The 16,519-nt window shown below is 42.5% G+C and overlaps 1 protein-coding gene across 1 annotated transcript in view; it reads left to right on the top strand.

Moving 5' to 3' along the window:
• RRH (retinal pigment epithelium-derived rhodopsin homolog) overlaps window positions 1–16,519 on the top strand; it is a 280,798-nt gene that overhangs the window by 230,769 nt on the left and 33,510 nt on the right. Inside the window, exon 5 of the mRNA XM_069230250.1 lies at window positions 13,662–13,830. Within this exon, the coding sequence (XP_069086351.1) occupies window positions 13,662–13,830 (169 nt within the window). The remainder of the gene's footprint in view (window positions 1–13,661; window positions 13,831–16,519) is intronic.

Genomic DNA, 16,519 nt, shown 5'->3' with positions numbered 1-16,519 from the left:
TACTGCTGGCGGCACAATAGTGGCCACGGGGCTGGAGATTGTTATCTGCACCCTGGTGGCTGCTACCGCTATGGCGGTGTGAGTGGTACATTGGTGGGTTGGCTTCAGCCCTCTAATGTCATAATGTGGCGGTAAGTACCGCCAGCCTGTTGGTGGTACTACCGCCACATTATCTCCAACCACAGGGTTATAATGACCCCCAAAATGTCCCATGTCTTTCACTTAACTAGTCTCTGTGCCACTATACTGTTTGAACCCCTGCAACAATCTCTCATAATAAGAATGTATTGACTCTTTGGACTCTTTAATAATTCTGTCAGTTGTGACCCAATCAGTATCTTTAGGGGACTGTAAGGCTTTATTGTGCCCTAAAATGGAAGAAAGGCAGCTCCTTAGGTAAAGTGTACAACTACTTCACACAGTAAAATGGACATAAACCACTTTTTTATTTTAAGAGTCAATTATCTCTGTGGGGTCATTAAATCAACAAATAGCGTATAGTACCAAGGGTAGTTTCAGGTCCTAGTCCTTTCCGGCCTCAGATCTTTTTCTTCAGGTGGGACTATATGGTTTTATTATACCTTTCTACGAGTCCGTCTGTCTGGGGATGATATACCGATGTTCAGAGGTGCTTTATTCCTAACAAGTGACATATCTGACTCATGAGCTTAGACATAAACGGCGTGCCTGGGCCCGTTATTATTTCTTTTGGGAACCCTACTCTGGAAAAAAACTCAACCATGGCTTGTACTTCGAGTTGTCATACTTTTTAATGGAATGGCCTCCGGGTATTGGGTTGCGTAGTCCACTAAGACTAGGATATATTGATAAGTGATTAGAGGTCCTACTAGGTCCATACCCACCCTTGTGAAGGGTATTTCAATGATAAGAAGGGTTTTAAAGGGGCTTTCTGGAGTTTCTGGGTCTTAACCAGTTGACACCTTTTGCACGGCTCACAATATTTCCGGATGTCCGAATAGACCCCTAGCAAGTAAAACTGAGACAACAGGTACTCTTCTGTTTTTTGCCTTCCATAGTGTCCTCCCTCTGTCTGACTGTGAAGTACCTGAGTGTGGTAGGGAGTAGGGACTACTAGTTGGGACCATAAAGAATTCTGCCCTTTTGTATTCTGGTATAATAAACCTCTTCACACTGTAAAGTAGATTTCTACCTTCTTGTGATTCTCCTGTGCAACTTGGGCCCAGGCATATTTTAGAGTAGGATCTTCCCTCGGGCAGACGCAAAAACTTCCTGGGTGTTCTACTTCTGGATATTCTTTTGGGGAGAGAGAAAAAGCATCAATCTGATGTGACTGCGGAGTTACTACAGTCTCTCCCTTTCTATCTGGAAGATTACTCATAGAATCTATCTTCTTCGAAGGCAAAAGTTTCTGAAGGAGTGAGATGAATCCCTCATAGTTGGTTCCTACCACCAAGTCCTCAATCAAGTGAGGTATGACTCCTATGCGCAGAGGTTCCTTGTATCCCCTCCAGTGACTGCTTAGACGCATGTTTCCCCATGAACGCAGGTTATGGCTGCCTTATCTTTCCCCATCTGCTGTTCGGGTTGCACTAACGATTCCTTTACGACTGAGTTTCTACACCCCGAGTCGATGAGGGCTGTAACTAATCTGTCATTCATATTTAGTGTGATGGAAAATGGTGTTCTGCTTGTATTTGTACAAAAACATGCCCAGGGGGCAGTCCCACTTCCATGTACTCCGGAGTGAATCCTTTCTGGGGACAATAACGCACTCTATGGCCCCATCCTGCACAATGAAAACACTGTGGGGTTTGTCCGGCACCCTTTCTGAGTTCTTAGGGGACTTTGGGATCTCAGCTACACTTTTGGCAATGTTTGTGGTGCATGACCCTTCTAAGTGTTTGGGTTTGTGACAGTCTGGCGCGATTGCCCCTTGGCATCAGAGCAAAGAAAAGCACAAGCTAGATTGATAGCTTGAGGGATGGATACGTTCGTGTGTTTCCTTATCCAGATTTATGTGGCACTAGGGAGGGCATCAAGAAACAGCTTTAACAGTGTTTTATTAATTATGTCATCCTTGGTTGCTTCATTGGGGTGTAACCATTTTAAGCCCATATCCTGTATCTGATAGAATAAGGCCAGGGGGTTGTCCTGGGATCTCTTTTGTGAATCTGATGCGGTAATGTTCCTCATCACACCCAAGTCTTTCCAGGATGGCTTCCTTTGTCTCATTATAAGGAGGAGTGTTCTGCAGCTTCCCTGTCAACAACGGTGCAATGTATTGACCCCACTTATCTGGGGGCTAGGAAGCTGAAATGGCCACTCTCTCAAAATTCACGAAGAACGAGTCCAGTTCTTCACCTGTCTGGTACTTCTGTAACACAGAACTAGGTACATTTGGATGTACCTTAGAACTAGCTATGGTTTCGATAAGGTTTTGGAGGGAGGTCTCATGGACCAATTGATTACTGGCTATGAGGATTGCTTGGGACTTTAAGGCCTCCTGTAATTGCTCCTTATCCTTTTGGCTAGTGGGGGCCTGCTCTTCAATCTCTAACAGTAAATCTCTTTGTCCTTTTGCTAACTGTTGTCATACTTAGTCTGGGGATATGCTTTTTTCATTTTCTGTAGGATTCTCACTCACTCCTATCTGGCTCACCACTGTAAGGCTCTGTTGTACCCTAAAATGGAAGAAAGGCAGCTCCTTAGGTATACAGCTACTTCACACAGTAAAATGGACATAAACCCTTTTTTTATTTTAAGAGTAAATTAAATCTGTGGGGTCACTAAAGTAACAGTCCAACGCTATGGCTTTCCAAGGGTTATTTCACTTTTCACTGTCTCTTCTTCTAGAGTTGGGTCGGAAAGCGCCACCTCAGGAACAAAACAAAAATATGGCAGACTGCCAGGTAGGTGTTCTTTCTAATCATCTGCTTTAGGGTTGGTTAGTGAGGGAACACCAGACAGATAACCCAAATAGTGCACACCAAAAAAACATAAAATGGTGAGTGCTCATGCTCTTTCTGGGCATACATTATTTCCATGCACTATTCTTAGGTTTTTCTTTTGTTTCTGTTCCTCCCATTTTTTCCCCCCTTCGGGTCCTCCTTTTTCTCTAGACCTTAAAAGGAACCATACATTTTTAGCTTGTCGCCTATAGGTTCCTTCGGGTGGTGTTCCTTCTCCTGCTTCCTCTGTGCTCCGTCTGCCACTTTTTTTCCTTCTCTCTGTCCTCGTCCTGGTTCTGCTCTCCTGGGTTCTCCTCCTTTCTGCTCCTCTCTGTGTGTCTCTCTTGCTCTTCGTCACTCTCTGGCTCTCTTCTCCCTTGTCCTCGTTCCTCCTTTTCTCTCCTCCTCCCGTTTGTGCTCTCGTCCCGGAAGTGATAGCTACTTCCAAGTGAGGTGCTCTCTGATGTGCACCCGGGGAACAGGATAGACGACTCCGGGGTTGCTGCCTCATTTTCTGTGGGCCATCCGCTGACAGCCACTCACGGACAGGGACACTTTTAATTTCAAAAGTGGAATCACCTAATGATACTTTTTCATTACAAGAGGAGATGGAGTTTTCGTCTCTGGATGTCTCATAGGTTCTTTGTAAGGCCAATCCACAGACATTTTGCATTGGACCCACAAATCACTCGGTACAACAATGTCAATCAATGTGTTCAAATCTTTCCATAAATCTTTTGAAAGTTTCACAAATTATTCAACCCATCTGTATCATTCCACAGGCTTCTCTCTCAACTTTGGGAAATCCTGTGTAAATGACACAATATCACTCCTACTCTAGGATACATTAACATATGCTTCACCAGGAACTTCTCTCATAGGAAGCATGTGTATATCTTCCTTACTCTCATCTGCTCTAGCCGGAGGCAGATCTAACCTCACTTACTTTGTTGGCTCCTTCTTCTTTGCCCATCTTCCTTTATACGTATCTAATTTGCTCCATTTTCAAATGTAGCCAATCAATTCCATATTCTGCAGTTTCTTTCCTGGAGATCAAATGTTTGCCAAATCTCTATCACTAAAGCTTGAGTTATAACTTCCTTGTAATGCTTTGGACTTATTTAAATCAACTTCATATCTCCAGGCTAGTTCAGTTAGTCTTTCATCTGCACGTCTTTACTAACAAATAATTGTTCATTCTCTTGATAAATGACTAATTGGGACGTGTCAAGAGTTCCTAGTATAATTTAATTAAATTTTAATTTTAATTTACCCACATCTATTGTCCTTTCTATTTCTGGGGCTTGAAAAGTTCTCCCAATAAATCCTGAACACCCAGCTTCAATTGGGACATCAATCTCTTTGAGCCAGTCATCTAATTCTTGAGCTAAAATACCTTGTACTTCTGCTGGAGTATTAAGTAGTACCTTTCCTTGAGAAGTGTTTGTAGTTGCATTGTCTGGAGAATTTACAATGGACATTGCAGAATTTGACATACTCAAAGTTATTCCTGTCCCAGGAGTACTACAATTAGCATTTTGAATAGCCTCTGTTCTAGGTACGAAAAGTGGTGGTGGTAATCCCTGAGGAAATCTTGCACTAGACGAAAATCCTATCTGACTTGTTGTAGGGTCTATATTTGTGATGCCTGTAGTGTTAATCTGTCACAGGACTGAAGGAGGTCTCCTTGTTGTCGCAATACCTGAATTGTTATTATCCAGATCACTGCTTTCTTTAGGAGCAGTCAATATGTGTTTTTTCCTGACGCTTCTGGACCATACAATGGAACAACAGGACCTATAGTAATGGGAACAGTCAATGCATCTGGAGGTGTTAAAGTGTGTGGATTCTGGGGAATTGGCATCCTTGAGCTCTGTCCTGTCTGATTTGAATTTAGTCCTACCAGTATGGTAGGTATATCAAAATTCTAATTTCCCAGTGTCCCAGTTGCCTCTCCTGTTTGGATGGTGTTATATGGGGGTGGGCGATTCAACAATAACTTATTTATGAAATCCTCATCTGGATCACTATGGCTGTCCTCATTCCTATTCTCATTGGGCTTGTCTCTTCTTTCTTTTTCTTTCCCTTTGGTTTAGTTTTTCCCTCATTTTCTTTATTTATTAAAGCAGGATATAATCTTGTTCCTTCAATTATGCCTGTTCTCCAAGTTGTGTGTTGATTATCCAATCTAGCATATGCACAAGTACGTAGCACTTTCAGGACCTTTCCCTCATATTTCTCTTTCTCTCTTTGATGAGCTATGTGTTCCCAACCATTAAGTGCTTTATATTCTGCGGGTATAGGAGGCGATTTTATTTCATACAAAATTCACCTCATATTTTCAATAATTCTCAAATTATGTGTTCAGTAACATGGAAATGCCAATGTACCCTCTTTCTCAGTTACTTGTGCTATTTTTTGAGCTAAAGATGTGTAAAGACCTATGTATGACACCATATAATGACCTGGTGTACCTTCAGGAAGAGTCCCCACTCCCTCTCTGACTGGTATAAACGTGTCTTCCTTAATCAAACTTCTTAATGCCTTAAAGAATTTAATTTTTCTCAATCAAATTGCAATTTATCACAATAACTTTTTATTTACAATCATGAAGTAATTCTTCATCCACAATCCTCTGTTCGACATTCACAATCAATACCAGTGCCCCTCTCTATGATGTAGTCCACCAGTAACTGTGCTGCTTTACACCATCTGACCTATACCAGCGCGGTACAATATGACGTCAGCCTCACTCCTTGCAGCAGACTCCTTTACAGTTTTTATCGCAATCACTCTCTCGCTCAACCCTAGGCAAAAACAAATGCATGTGATTTTTCAGCAACAACTTTGTTTGCTCCTCTAAAGGTTCAGGGTAATCAATCACCTCAAAAATGGTTTAGAGCTACTCTTTCTGACTTACTCTCATTCACACTTGAATGAAACATTGACCAGCGGATCTCACTCGGTTGATTCAGTTCCTCCCTGTACACTTGAGATTCACTATACCAACCTCTCACAATCATTCAAAAGAAAGTCCCCTACTGATGGTACTGTTGATGAGGTCTCATGATCAGTATCACTAAGCTAGCAGACAAGAACAACAAGTGTCTTATACACTTTTATCAATATCCTAGGAGCTTAGGCCACAACAGACCCAATAACCATCTCACCTTCTTAGCAATAAGTGCCACATTCATACACAACTCAAAATATCTCAGCAGAACCTCACACAATCACAACAACACCCACAATCTAAGAATAAGCCCAAAACCCTATTTATACTCACATATCCACTGAGTTGTTACAGTGCTGGAACTCCATTAAACCTCTGAATGAACCATAGGCTTAGACGTTTGGGCTGGGTTTGGGCATTTGGGACTCCCTAATTCCCTAACTTCCTATGGGAAGCAGACCTTAGAATACCATTCTTCTCTCCCTGAGAGAACTATCCTCTGCTACCAGATTTGATGGAGCATTATCATTTATGCTCATAACATACGGTCAACTATCTTTTGCCCTGAGAAAGGAATACCACGAAGTTAGGTAACAGATCAACCATCAGAATGTACAGTGTAACCAATTAGGCCACACAAAGAAAACTGAAATTGGAAATAGAATGAAAGGGTTTTATTACAAATGAAAACTCAGGTTAATGTAAACAAATCTAAAACATATACAGTAAAAATACAGAATAACCATAGGATTGCAAAATATTCTGAAGAAATTTAGACAAGTTAACATAATGCAAACCAATAATTCAGTCACAGCCAATGTTCTCTCTAATTTTTTTCCACTGTGTGTGGCAGTGTGCGGTCTCTGTGCGCTGCAGCCAAGGATACGTCCGCCAAGAAATTGACCATTCACATGCGCGCAGCGCATAACTAGCCAAGATCTTTGGCATTAGCCTCTCCATACCACTAAAGCAAAAAAGGGATATCATTGCTCCATGCAATAGGGCATCAAGGCAGTTTTGTGACCTGGTTGCACACCCCAAGGACATGACCTGTTAAGTGCCACCTACACCCCAGTTAGAGAAAACAGAGGAACATTGCCCGCGGCCTTTAAACGCTGTTTTCATTGACTTCAATCCCGATTCAAATATGAGCATTTTCTGCAATAGGAGAGCACGACTATCCCTCTAAAAGGCTTATTTGAGCTGAGAAAGTGATAATGCATATAAACAACTATGAAGTATGACAATGATGGAAAAGTTGATAACAGCACATTTCCTACTGTTCTGAAGCATTTCCTAGCTCATTAACCATTAATTTTCAACATAAATATCACTTGCTCGCTTGTATGCTAAAGTACGCCAAATGATGTTTAAAACACTCCCCGCGGCATTTAAACGCTGTTTTCATTCACTTCAATCCAGATTCAAATATGAGCATTATCTGCCTTAGGGGAGCATGTATATCTCTCTAAAAGGCTTATTTATTAACGTGCGCGCTTGCCGAAGGGGCCTGCGCGCCTTACAGGGAACATTGGTCACAGCTATACAAAAGATTAACAGCAAATTCTGGTGCTCGAAAATAGTCTTCTGTCTTTCCTCTCACACATGAGCACAAGTTAAAATTATCTAAGTTAACCTAGAGTAATAATAAAGTCTCAAAAGCTGAGACTAAAGGAGAGAATTAAGTGTAAGCTTAAGCGTCAATCAATGAAGCATGGGAACAGAAGGGGAAAGTCAGAGGTCTGTACCTCTCAAAGTCCAAAGAAATATGTGCTACAATCATTCAGTGTAAGTCCTAGATACTACTGCTAAAGTCCATCAGGTAACACCTCTTGATCCCCTCATCACGTGCTCCCATGAATTCTCCTGTCCTACGGTGCAACTTGCAACATCAGTCTTCGATCCCTTAGCAGTCCTGGGAACTTTGCTATCCTTGGTCTCCTGAACATCAATTTCAACATTTATGAAAAAGGGACAATCATCCTTTCTTAATCATCCCTTTTTTCTGGCCTTCTGTGTACCTTTCAAGGTTTTTCTCCCAGACTCTCTATGAATAAAACAATAAAACAATAGCCATCTCTTCCCAAACTAACATTTCATGTGAATACCTCCAGTGCTCCGTCGCTTGGGCATTTTCCAATGTAACCAGGTCATCACCACTTGTTTGTCTGGTGCCAATGTACAGCTGTTGGTTAGATACATGAAATTTCTGAGGGCCGCACTAAAGTTACTGAACTAGAGTCCTTCAGACAGTTAACATAAAGCTGTCATAAGATTTTATTTCAAACATAACTGTAACCTGATGCCTCCCCACTATGCACTTTATCCCTTATCCTGTTCTTCAGCCATGACACCACTGAGTGATGGTATTGATTGACTCCTTGGCAAAAGTGTAATGCTGTCAGGGCACTCTGTCTCATCTTCTCCTTCCTTGACATTTTCAATTTCCTTTTTTTTACGAGTCCTGAGACTTCTTTAGAGGTACAATCTGCTGGATGTTTTACACTTTATCCACCAGTCTGCAGCCTTCTAAGTCACCATAAAATGGTTCATGTGGTTTATTCTTGATGGCTCTTTAGATAGAATCACCACATATCTGGTGTATCAGCATTAATGGTGCTAAGGTGCCTTGGTCTATTTTCTTTTTATTTTGTGTGTTATATTCATTTTTATTTATTTATTTTTTACTCTTATTAGACTCTGTGGCCTGGTAGAAGGACTGCCTGTTGATTGGTTCTCCTTGAATGTAGTTGATGGATTGCTTGAGCAATTACAACCTATGATTATATACCAATGGGGAATAATGCAATGATTATGCATTTTCGCAGTCTTGTATTGGTAAACGTATGTCTTGATCAGATTATTTGTGTTTCTGGAATGTAGCAGATTGATTTTTGTAGCTGATCAGCAGTATAATATAATTGTACACTGTTGAGGGAAGATCCAGCGATTATGCAGTCTGTTGGTACCTGGCCCTTGTGGCAGGTTCATCCTCTGACTTTTTGCCTCCTTCTCCAATTTTGTCTGACCTCTTGCTGTTGGCTCTAGGACTCTGAGCACTTTATCACTGCTGATCAGTGCTAAAGTGCAGTTGCTCGCCCTTCTAAAGTTGGTATGATTGGCTTTTACCTATTTGGTATATTTAATTTACATGTAAGTCCCATGTACAGTGAAATCCCTATACCCAGGGCATGTAGATTAAATGCTACTAATGGGCCTGCAGCACTGCTAGCGCCACCACCTGAAGTAACCTTTCAAACCTGTCTCGGGCCTGCTTGCGCAGGGCCTGTGTGCACAGTTTTCTGCCACATGGACCTGGCATCTAAATTTACTCACCAGGCCCAGAAATCCCCTTTTACAACATGTAAGTCACCCCTTAGGTAGGCCCTAGCTAGCCCTTTGAGCAGGGTGCTATGTATCTAGAAGGCAGGACATATGCCAGGTAGCGTGGCCTGTCCTGGTAGTGACAAACAGCCTATTTGGTTTCTCACTGCTGTGAGTGCTGCCTTCTGATAGGATTGCATGGGGAATGCCCTGCTTCTTGTGAAGGGGATATTGTCTGATTTATGAGGGGTAGAGTAGGCATGTTTGGTATGGTTGTAATGGTTGTAATGGTAGTGAGAAATGCTGCTTAGTGGTGTGAGTGGATTGTTTATTACTATTACAGAAATTACACTTCTAGAAAGTGAGCATTTCTTTGTGCTTATGACTCTGGTGTTTTCCAGTTTGACACTAATCCACGTCTGGGCCGAGTGACAGTTGGGCTTTGTGCATTCTTTTCAGACAGCCTGTACACAGGGAGGGTGGAGGTGTCACAGAGGTGCCTCTGCATACTGAATAGTCTTCCTGGGCTGGGACAAGGGAGTGGCAGGGCACAAATGCATTTGTAAAGGCTGCCCCTGGCCTCACACAATAGGGTCGTTTACCCCCAACTGATGTTTGCAGCCTGTGCTGAGAGGAGAGCGGGGGCACCAAAGAACCAGTTGTAACTGGTTTGAACCTCCTCTCCCCTTCTTTGTAAACATATGGTAAAACTGAGTATAACTACAGGAGAGTTTTCCCCACGAGGGGACATTTTCGAACTTACCTGTAACATACCTGTAACTGGACACAGAATGCTGGAGGGACTCACCAGGAACCACCATGGACTGCTGCTGCTGTGCTGACCAGTGACCTACTTGGTCACCTGGAGGAACTGCAATTTGTCTGCATCCACCTTGTGCTGGCCTGCTGCTGGGCCATGCCTCCTGTGCTCCTTTCTCTTTTATTGTTGTCTCCCAGGGGCTGGGTGCCATGGCCCTGGATCCCTGCAACAAGTCCATAGCGCCTGGAGAGCACTTTGCCAGCTTTGCCAGATTTTCCTGAAGCGCGGTGAAAGCGCATCCTTTCTGGTGCATTTTGTGTGCTTGAGTCGTTACACGCTTTGAGGAGCGCATTATTTGTGCCCCAGGATTCACCGCCGCGACCCGGGCTGTTTTCTGTAAAGCACGAGTGACACCCTGTCCCTGGGACCCCCGGGGCACCCTCAATTGAAGCAAAGGAGCGCGCACGCTCCTAAAGTGCCCCCGGAGCAAAATGCGCTCTGGGAAGCGCCCCCGGGGCACAAGTAGGCACCTGCTTTGGTGCTGCTTCACCGGGTGCTGCCCGGGCGGGCTCTTTGATATTCTGGAAGCCAGGCGGGGAAGGAAGCCTCATCAGAGGCTCCCCGCCCCACCGGGCCCCATCTGCTGCTATATGGATGGGCAGAGAGGAAGGAAGCCTCAGTGGAGGCTCCCCATGCCCCAACGTAGGCCCCAATTATCTCCTGAGACTGCGGGCGGGGCGGGGCAGAAGCCTCGCCGGAGGCCTCCCGCACCGCAAGGTCTCCCCAGTCAGTCCCCTGTGAGAGTCGGGTAAGGCCCGGCCCCATCTGTGGCCCCAATCGTTTTTTTTTGGTTTTGGCCCCCTCCTTGTTGGAGGGCCAGTGGAGGCTGATGGGGGCCCCCAGAGATATCAAAACCAGAGGGGGTGCATGTCGCCCCCTCCCCCAGAATTACTGGAAGGCCCCCGTTTTGCATAGTGGAGCACCAGGGGCCCCTCTTTTGTTCTTCATGGCACTGTATGTGCCTTTCATCATAACAACAGGTACTTTCTTGGACACACATATGTTTTCTACATGTGCCTAGTATGGACATCAGGGACCGGTGTGCTAACCTGTTTTTCTGATATAATGATGTATTACATATATGTGCTGGTGTTCCTTTTATGGGCATAACATGCTAATATGTTTTCCTGACTTGCCATAAGTTTTATAATCATCCCGGTATGGGCAGTAATGATATTTCTATGACAAGTGCATTTGTGTAGTACTGTGATTCCTGACTACTGCTTATGTTGCAGAATAATAAGTAACCTGTGTGTTATGTGTGACTACTGCTGGCTCTGCAGAGTAACTATTGTGTAACGTTCTGACAACTGCTTGGGTAGCAGGATATTATCGACATGTTGTGTTTGGTTTAATAAGTGCGTTGTGTACAATACAGTATATTTTCATATAACTTGGTGTTGTGTTTACTTTGTGATGTGGATAGTGCATCATGTGTGTTGTGTGTGTTGTGCAAACGCTTTTCACATTGCCTCTGGGATAGGCCTGACTGCTCATGCCAAGCTACCAAGGGGGTGAGCAGGGGTTATCTTGGACGTGTAACTCCCTTGCCCTGACTGGAGTGGGTGGATTCTGCCTGGCTTAGGTGCATACCCTAGCCAACTAGAAACCCCATTTCTAACACAGTCACAAAATGTTTTGCACCGGCAGATGTATGCCCTGTCCTGTTTGCGATGATGGTGATGATGATGTGCAGTTTTGAAATATGTTTGTTTTCCTTTTGTTTTTAATTGTTATGATGTTAAATAAGTAAAAACAATAAAATCTATCTATCTATCTATCAACCGTTAAATGACACATTGCAAAAAACTAGAATGTTAAATAAATTTAGGCCTAGTAATGTCAAACTTAAACACTGCCCATTAATGCACATTTAATTTCATTTTATGCTGTGTACACTTTAGTGTCTTTATTCATATAATATCAGTTTTTCCTTTAATTCCTTACAAACTTCATGTTACAGTTAATATAAACAAAATACAATTATTAATACACATGCTTGAGTATAATAGAGAACTACATTTCTCAACATTACCTATACACATTAATGGACATGTTACATAAATTGCTATTGTTTCAAATATTTTATATATATATATCTACAGAATATATATAGTAAATATATATATATATAGAATATATATATATATATGTATGTGTATATATAAATATGTATTAAGGTATCATAATTGTGAAGTCGGGGTAACAGCAAATCTCGGCTGCACCAGGTTTTAATTGATGGAGACAAGTGACCATATATAGGGACTAAGGACCTGATTTAGATGTTGGAGGAAGGGAATACTCAGTCACAAAGGTGATGGATATCCCGTCCACCTTATTTCATTATATCCTATGGCGATCGTAATACAGGCAGATGGGATATCTGTCACGTCTTTGATGGAGTATTCCATCTGCCGAGATCTAAATCAGGCCCTAAGATTTATTATTTTTGAGAGGTAATGTATGGGTATCAGCTGAGTTCTGGGGTGTGTACTTCTAATGGAAGCATATAAAAAGAGGTTTGTACTAGGTACAGCCTCCTAATAAAACTATATATGTTTTTTTTTTTATTATTTATCTTAAACTATGGGCCTGATTTATATATTGGTGGGAAAGATACTCCATCGCAACAGCAACGAAGTTCCCTCCCACCAATATAGTGGTCCACCCTCAAAATTTATTTTCAGGTGGACATTAACTTGGCGAAGGTGGAGATTACTGTTTCTGTACTGTGGCCAAACTTCTCTGACAGTCCTGGGGAGTAAGGGCCGTCGGAGAAATGGCTACATGTCCACCAACCTAATTTAGGGTTCCTTTAGCCTAGTAAAACCTGGCAGTAAGGAATGGTAAAACCATTCTAACACCCCCTCTCCCCCCCCCCACAGCCATGGGAGAAGCTTTCCATAGGAAAGTGAGAATTACCTTTTTTCTTTTTAAAAAAAAAACCTGTTTCTGGATTTTCTATTAAAGAAAAAAAGAATACTCTCTGTCTCATGACAGTAAACAGGGACCGCCGTGACAGTAATTCCTGGCAACCCCTTTATAAGTATACGCCTGCTCAGCGGTCATTTTTAAATTAGATGAGGGACCTCTCCACCATGGAGGTGGAGTAACTTACTATGTCCCCATGGTGGATCCAAGGGCGGTCCCTCTATATACAAATCAAGCCCTAAATCTCTCTGCACATTTTGCAGCAGCTTATCTTATACTAACTGTAATGCAATTTTAATATAATTACTTGCTCTTTCACAGTTCTTTCTTTCGGTCGCATGCATTGCACCACTCTGTAAATAAGGCGTGGGGATTTTGGCCTCGTTGGGCCACATTCACGTACAAAATAATTACGTTAATGTGGCGCAAGGTGGCGCTAGGGCATTATAAATATGCTCCTTAATCCCCTGGATGACCTAAAAAACACTTTTTACGCAGCTGCCATTGAGGCGCCATTTTCAAAGCAGGCCAGCACACACCAATTAAAGAAGTGTGTGTGGCCTGAAAGCTGCAGCAAAATGGGCTCAGACAGATGACGGGGTCCTGGCGGAAGGAGGGTGGTGGAGACTATGTGCTTGCTCAAAGATTGCTTGGAATGGGGTATGTTCTAAGTTACAATCATTCTATTTGGTTTTATTCACAGGTCTTTTGTCTCATACACAATGAGTGTGGTTGCTGTTAATTTTATTGGGCCGCTGTCAGTCATGTTTTACTGTTATTATAAAGTTTCGAAGACAATGAAGCAGTATACACATAGCAGCAGCCTTCAGAACATCAACATGGATTGGTCAGATCAACTAGACGTCACAAAGGTAGTAGGACTTATGTTAATTAATACATTTCACTGCTTTTTTTTTCAAAATGTACACATTTATTCTGTTGCGAGTAGAGTGTGCGTCTGTTGTCCAAGTACAAATGCTATAGAAACATCCTTAACTTTGTTAATTTCTCTCATAGAATTATATCGATAGGACTTCGTAAGCATCTCTTCTTGACTGTTGGTCTTGTGAAAATTTCAGCAGATTTTATTCCTTACAGTTGTCTTGGTTCGTGAACTTATTTTGATGGTGATGGTTGATGAATATTCAAATAAACAAAATTTACACAATTTCAATAGATTTATACAAAATACAGAAGACTTTCAACTGGATAGGCATATTCAACATACACATTTATGGTTTTATTCATGCTGATTACTTTTTCGCCTGCTGAGAAAGGACTGTTTTATTCTCGTGAGTTAATTTACATTTAAATGCTGAATCATTCTGTTTAATATAATAACAGTTAAATCATATTCTATAATGGTTAAGCAATGACAGTACGTCAGACTTTATTGAACTCTGCAATCCCCTCACAAGTCCTTCTGTCACCTTTAACTTAAAGAGAGCTCTGTAAGAATCTTCCACTCGAAAACAAGATCTCCGAGCTGAACTGGAATTCGTAAATACTCCTCTACGCAAACAGCGCCCTGCCCCTTGATAGTCGGCTTTTTGTACAATAGACTGTACAATTTCTTAAGAGTTCCACTAGCAAAGTAAATGATTCCCCACAAAGACTGCACGTGACTTAAAATTCCAAACATCTCAGCCAGGATTGTGGGAACCCCTGCACAGAATCTGGACACTCTGGTAAATGATAAATGAGGAACATAGAAACATGTACCACAGAAAAAAGGGAGGTGAATACATGGGATGGGACTTCACCACAGTATGGTGATAATTGACACTCAGAACGGCTAGGAATGGCCTATGAGTATTTTTCAACCTAGTGTAAGGAATTTACAACACCTGTCACCATGATTAGGTGTCAAACCATTGCCAGGAACCTTACCTTGTGGACTACAGCGTCTAGTAGAACCAGCATATGTTACTCTTTTCAGCTATACATCACCATTATATGAATGCAACACCTGCTAAAAGCAACAGATCCATTTAAAATGAACTTACAACAGAATAAACATCAGCTGACACACGCTAGGCAAAAGGCTGTAAGAACCGTATCACCACTGAGAACTATCAAACAGAGATGAACCCACTCCACACATATTAGATTGGAAGGTCACAAAACTCACCCTCCCTTTTAAAACACCCCCATAAGGTTAACCCGCACCCTCCAAACTCCAAAACCTCACCAGTTATGCTGCGGGAATGAATTTCACCCAGCAAAATAACTGTCAGATGAATCACAACCTCAGATTGTAGTCTGTATAAAGCACTAAGAGGCAAATAATGGGCAACTGCTGCACTACACAAACGTCCAGAACCAAAACAGGCCAGAGACGTGGCACATTCAGGGATAAAACAGACAAAGCCAAACCCCTCACTTACTCCCTCACTGACATTCAAGCCTGGTAGACAGCAAACCTACAGCTGATTATACCATTAATCACAATCACTGAGAGACCCATGACAAATCAGTCATTAATTATGTCCCATCATAAACACTACCTTGCAGCACTCCATTAAGCATCAGGCAAGAGCTTAGGAATATTACTTTACGTCCAGCTCACCTTAAAAAAAAAAAAAGCAGCGACAACCACAGGGCTGGCTGACTTTGTCTCACTAATGATAAGAAGATATAACACTAGGGCTTATTTACAAGAAAGTGGCGCATCGGTCTCAATGCACCACTTTTCTTGTGTCTCTGCCCCACCTAACGACACCACAGTTGTGCCGTATTTACAATATACTGTACCATGGCGGTTGTTAGGACAATAGCATCAACGCCTCCCTTGCATACATTATGCCTGGCCCAGGCATAAAGTGGTGCAAGAGGTTGCAAAGTGGCACAAGGCAAGCATTGCACCACTTTGTAAATATGACGCAGGGGAAAAGCCACCTTAGCGCAGTGTTAGCGTAAACAAAATGATGCAAGGACATGGTGGCGCTAGGAGCTTGTAAATATGCTCCATTGTCTCTAACAATACTCAACTACAGTAGTCCTGCCTAGCCCACCAGTGCTTAATTTGCGCATGTTGTTTCCAGTGCTGAGCAAGGCACTTATGTTTGAGGGCCGGCGCTTAGTCTTCTGCCTCAAGCATTTACTATGAGCAAAAGACACATATGGGAAAGACGGAGGGAGAGAAAAACAAAAAAGCGTCACGATGAGAGAAAGCAGAAAGCTGCTAGAGTGAGCTGAAGGGGCAGGGAGGGGCTTTATATGGATTGAAGAGGCCCGAGATGGCAGCGGGATTATGTTGCCTCAGTATTTAGTGTTTGTACATTTAATTGCAGCAGCCGTGTGTTTAAGAGGAGGGCTTTGAGCACCGGCACCTTTTTGTTTACAAATTACGCACTGTAGCCCACTATAGACTGGAGAGCAGCTATGCCATCTAAGAGGCATATTTAAGAGCCCCTAGCCCCACCTCAGTGCCGCCATAGCATTCTTTTATTTTTTTACTAAAGTGGCATTTTCCCAGCACCATGTTTACAAAGTGGCGCAATGCATGCATTGTGCCACTTTGTAAACCCTTGCGCCACATTATGCCTGAACCAGGCATAA

This window comes from Pleurodeles waltl, chromosome 1_1 (assembly GCF_031143425.1).
Source record: "Pleurodeles waltl isolate 20211129_DDA chromosome 1_1, aPleWal1.hap1.20221129, whole genome shotgun sequence".
In the NCBI taxonomy this organism is placed as follows: Eukaryota; Metazoa; Chordata; class Amphibia; order Caudata; family Salamandridae; genus Pleurodeles; species Pleurodeles waltl.
Note: the sequence above shows the minus strand (reverse complement) of the source record. Positions and strands in the feature narration are given on the sequence as shown.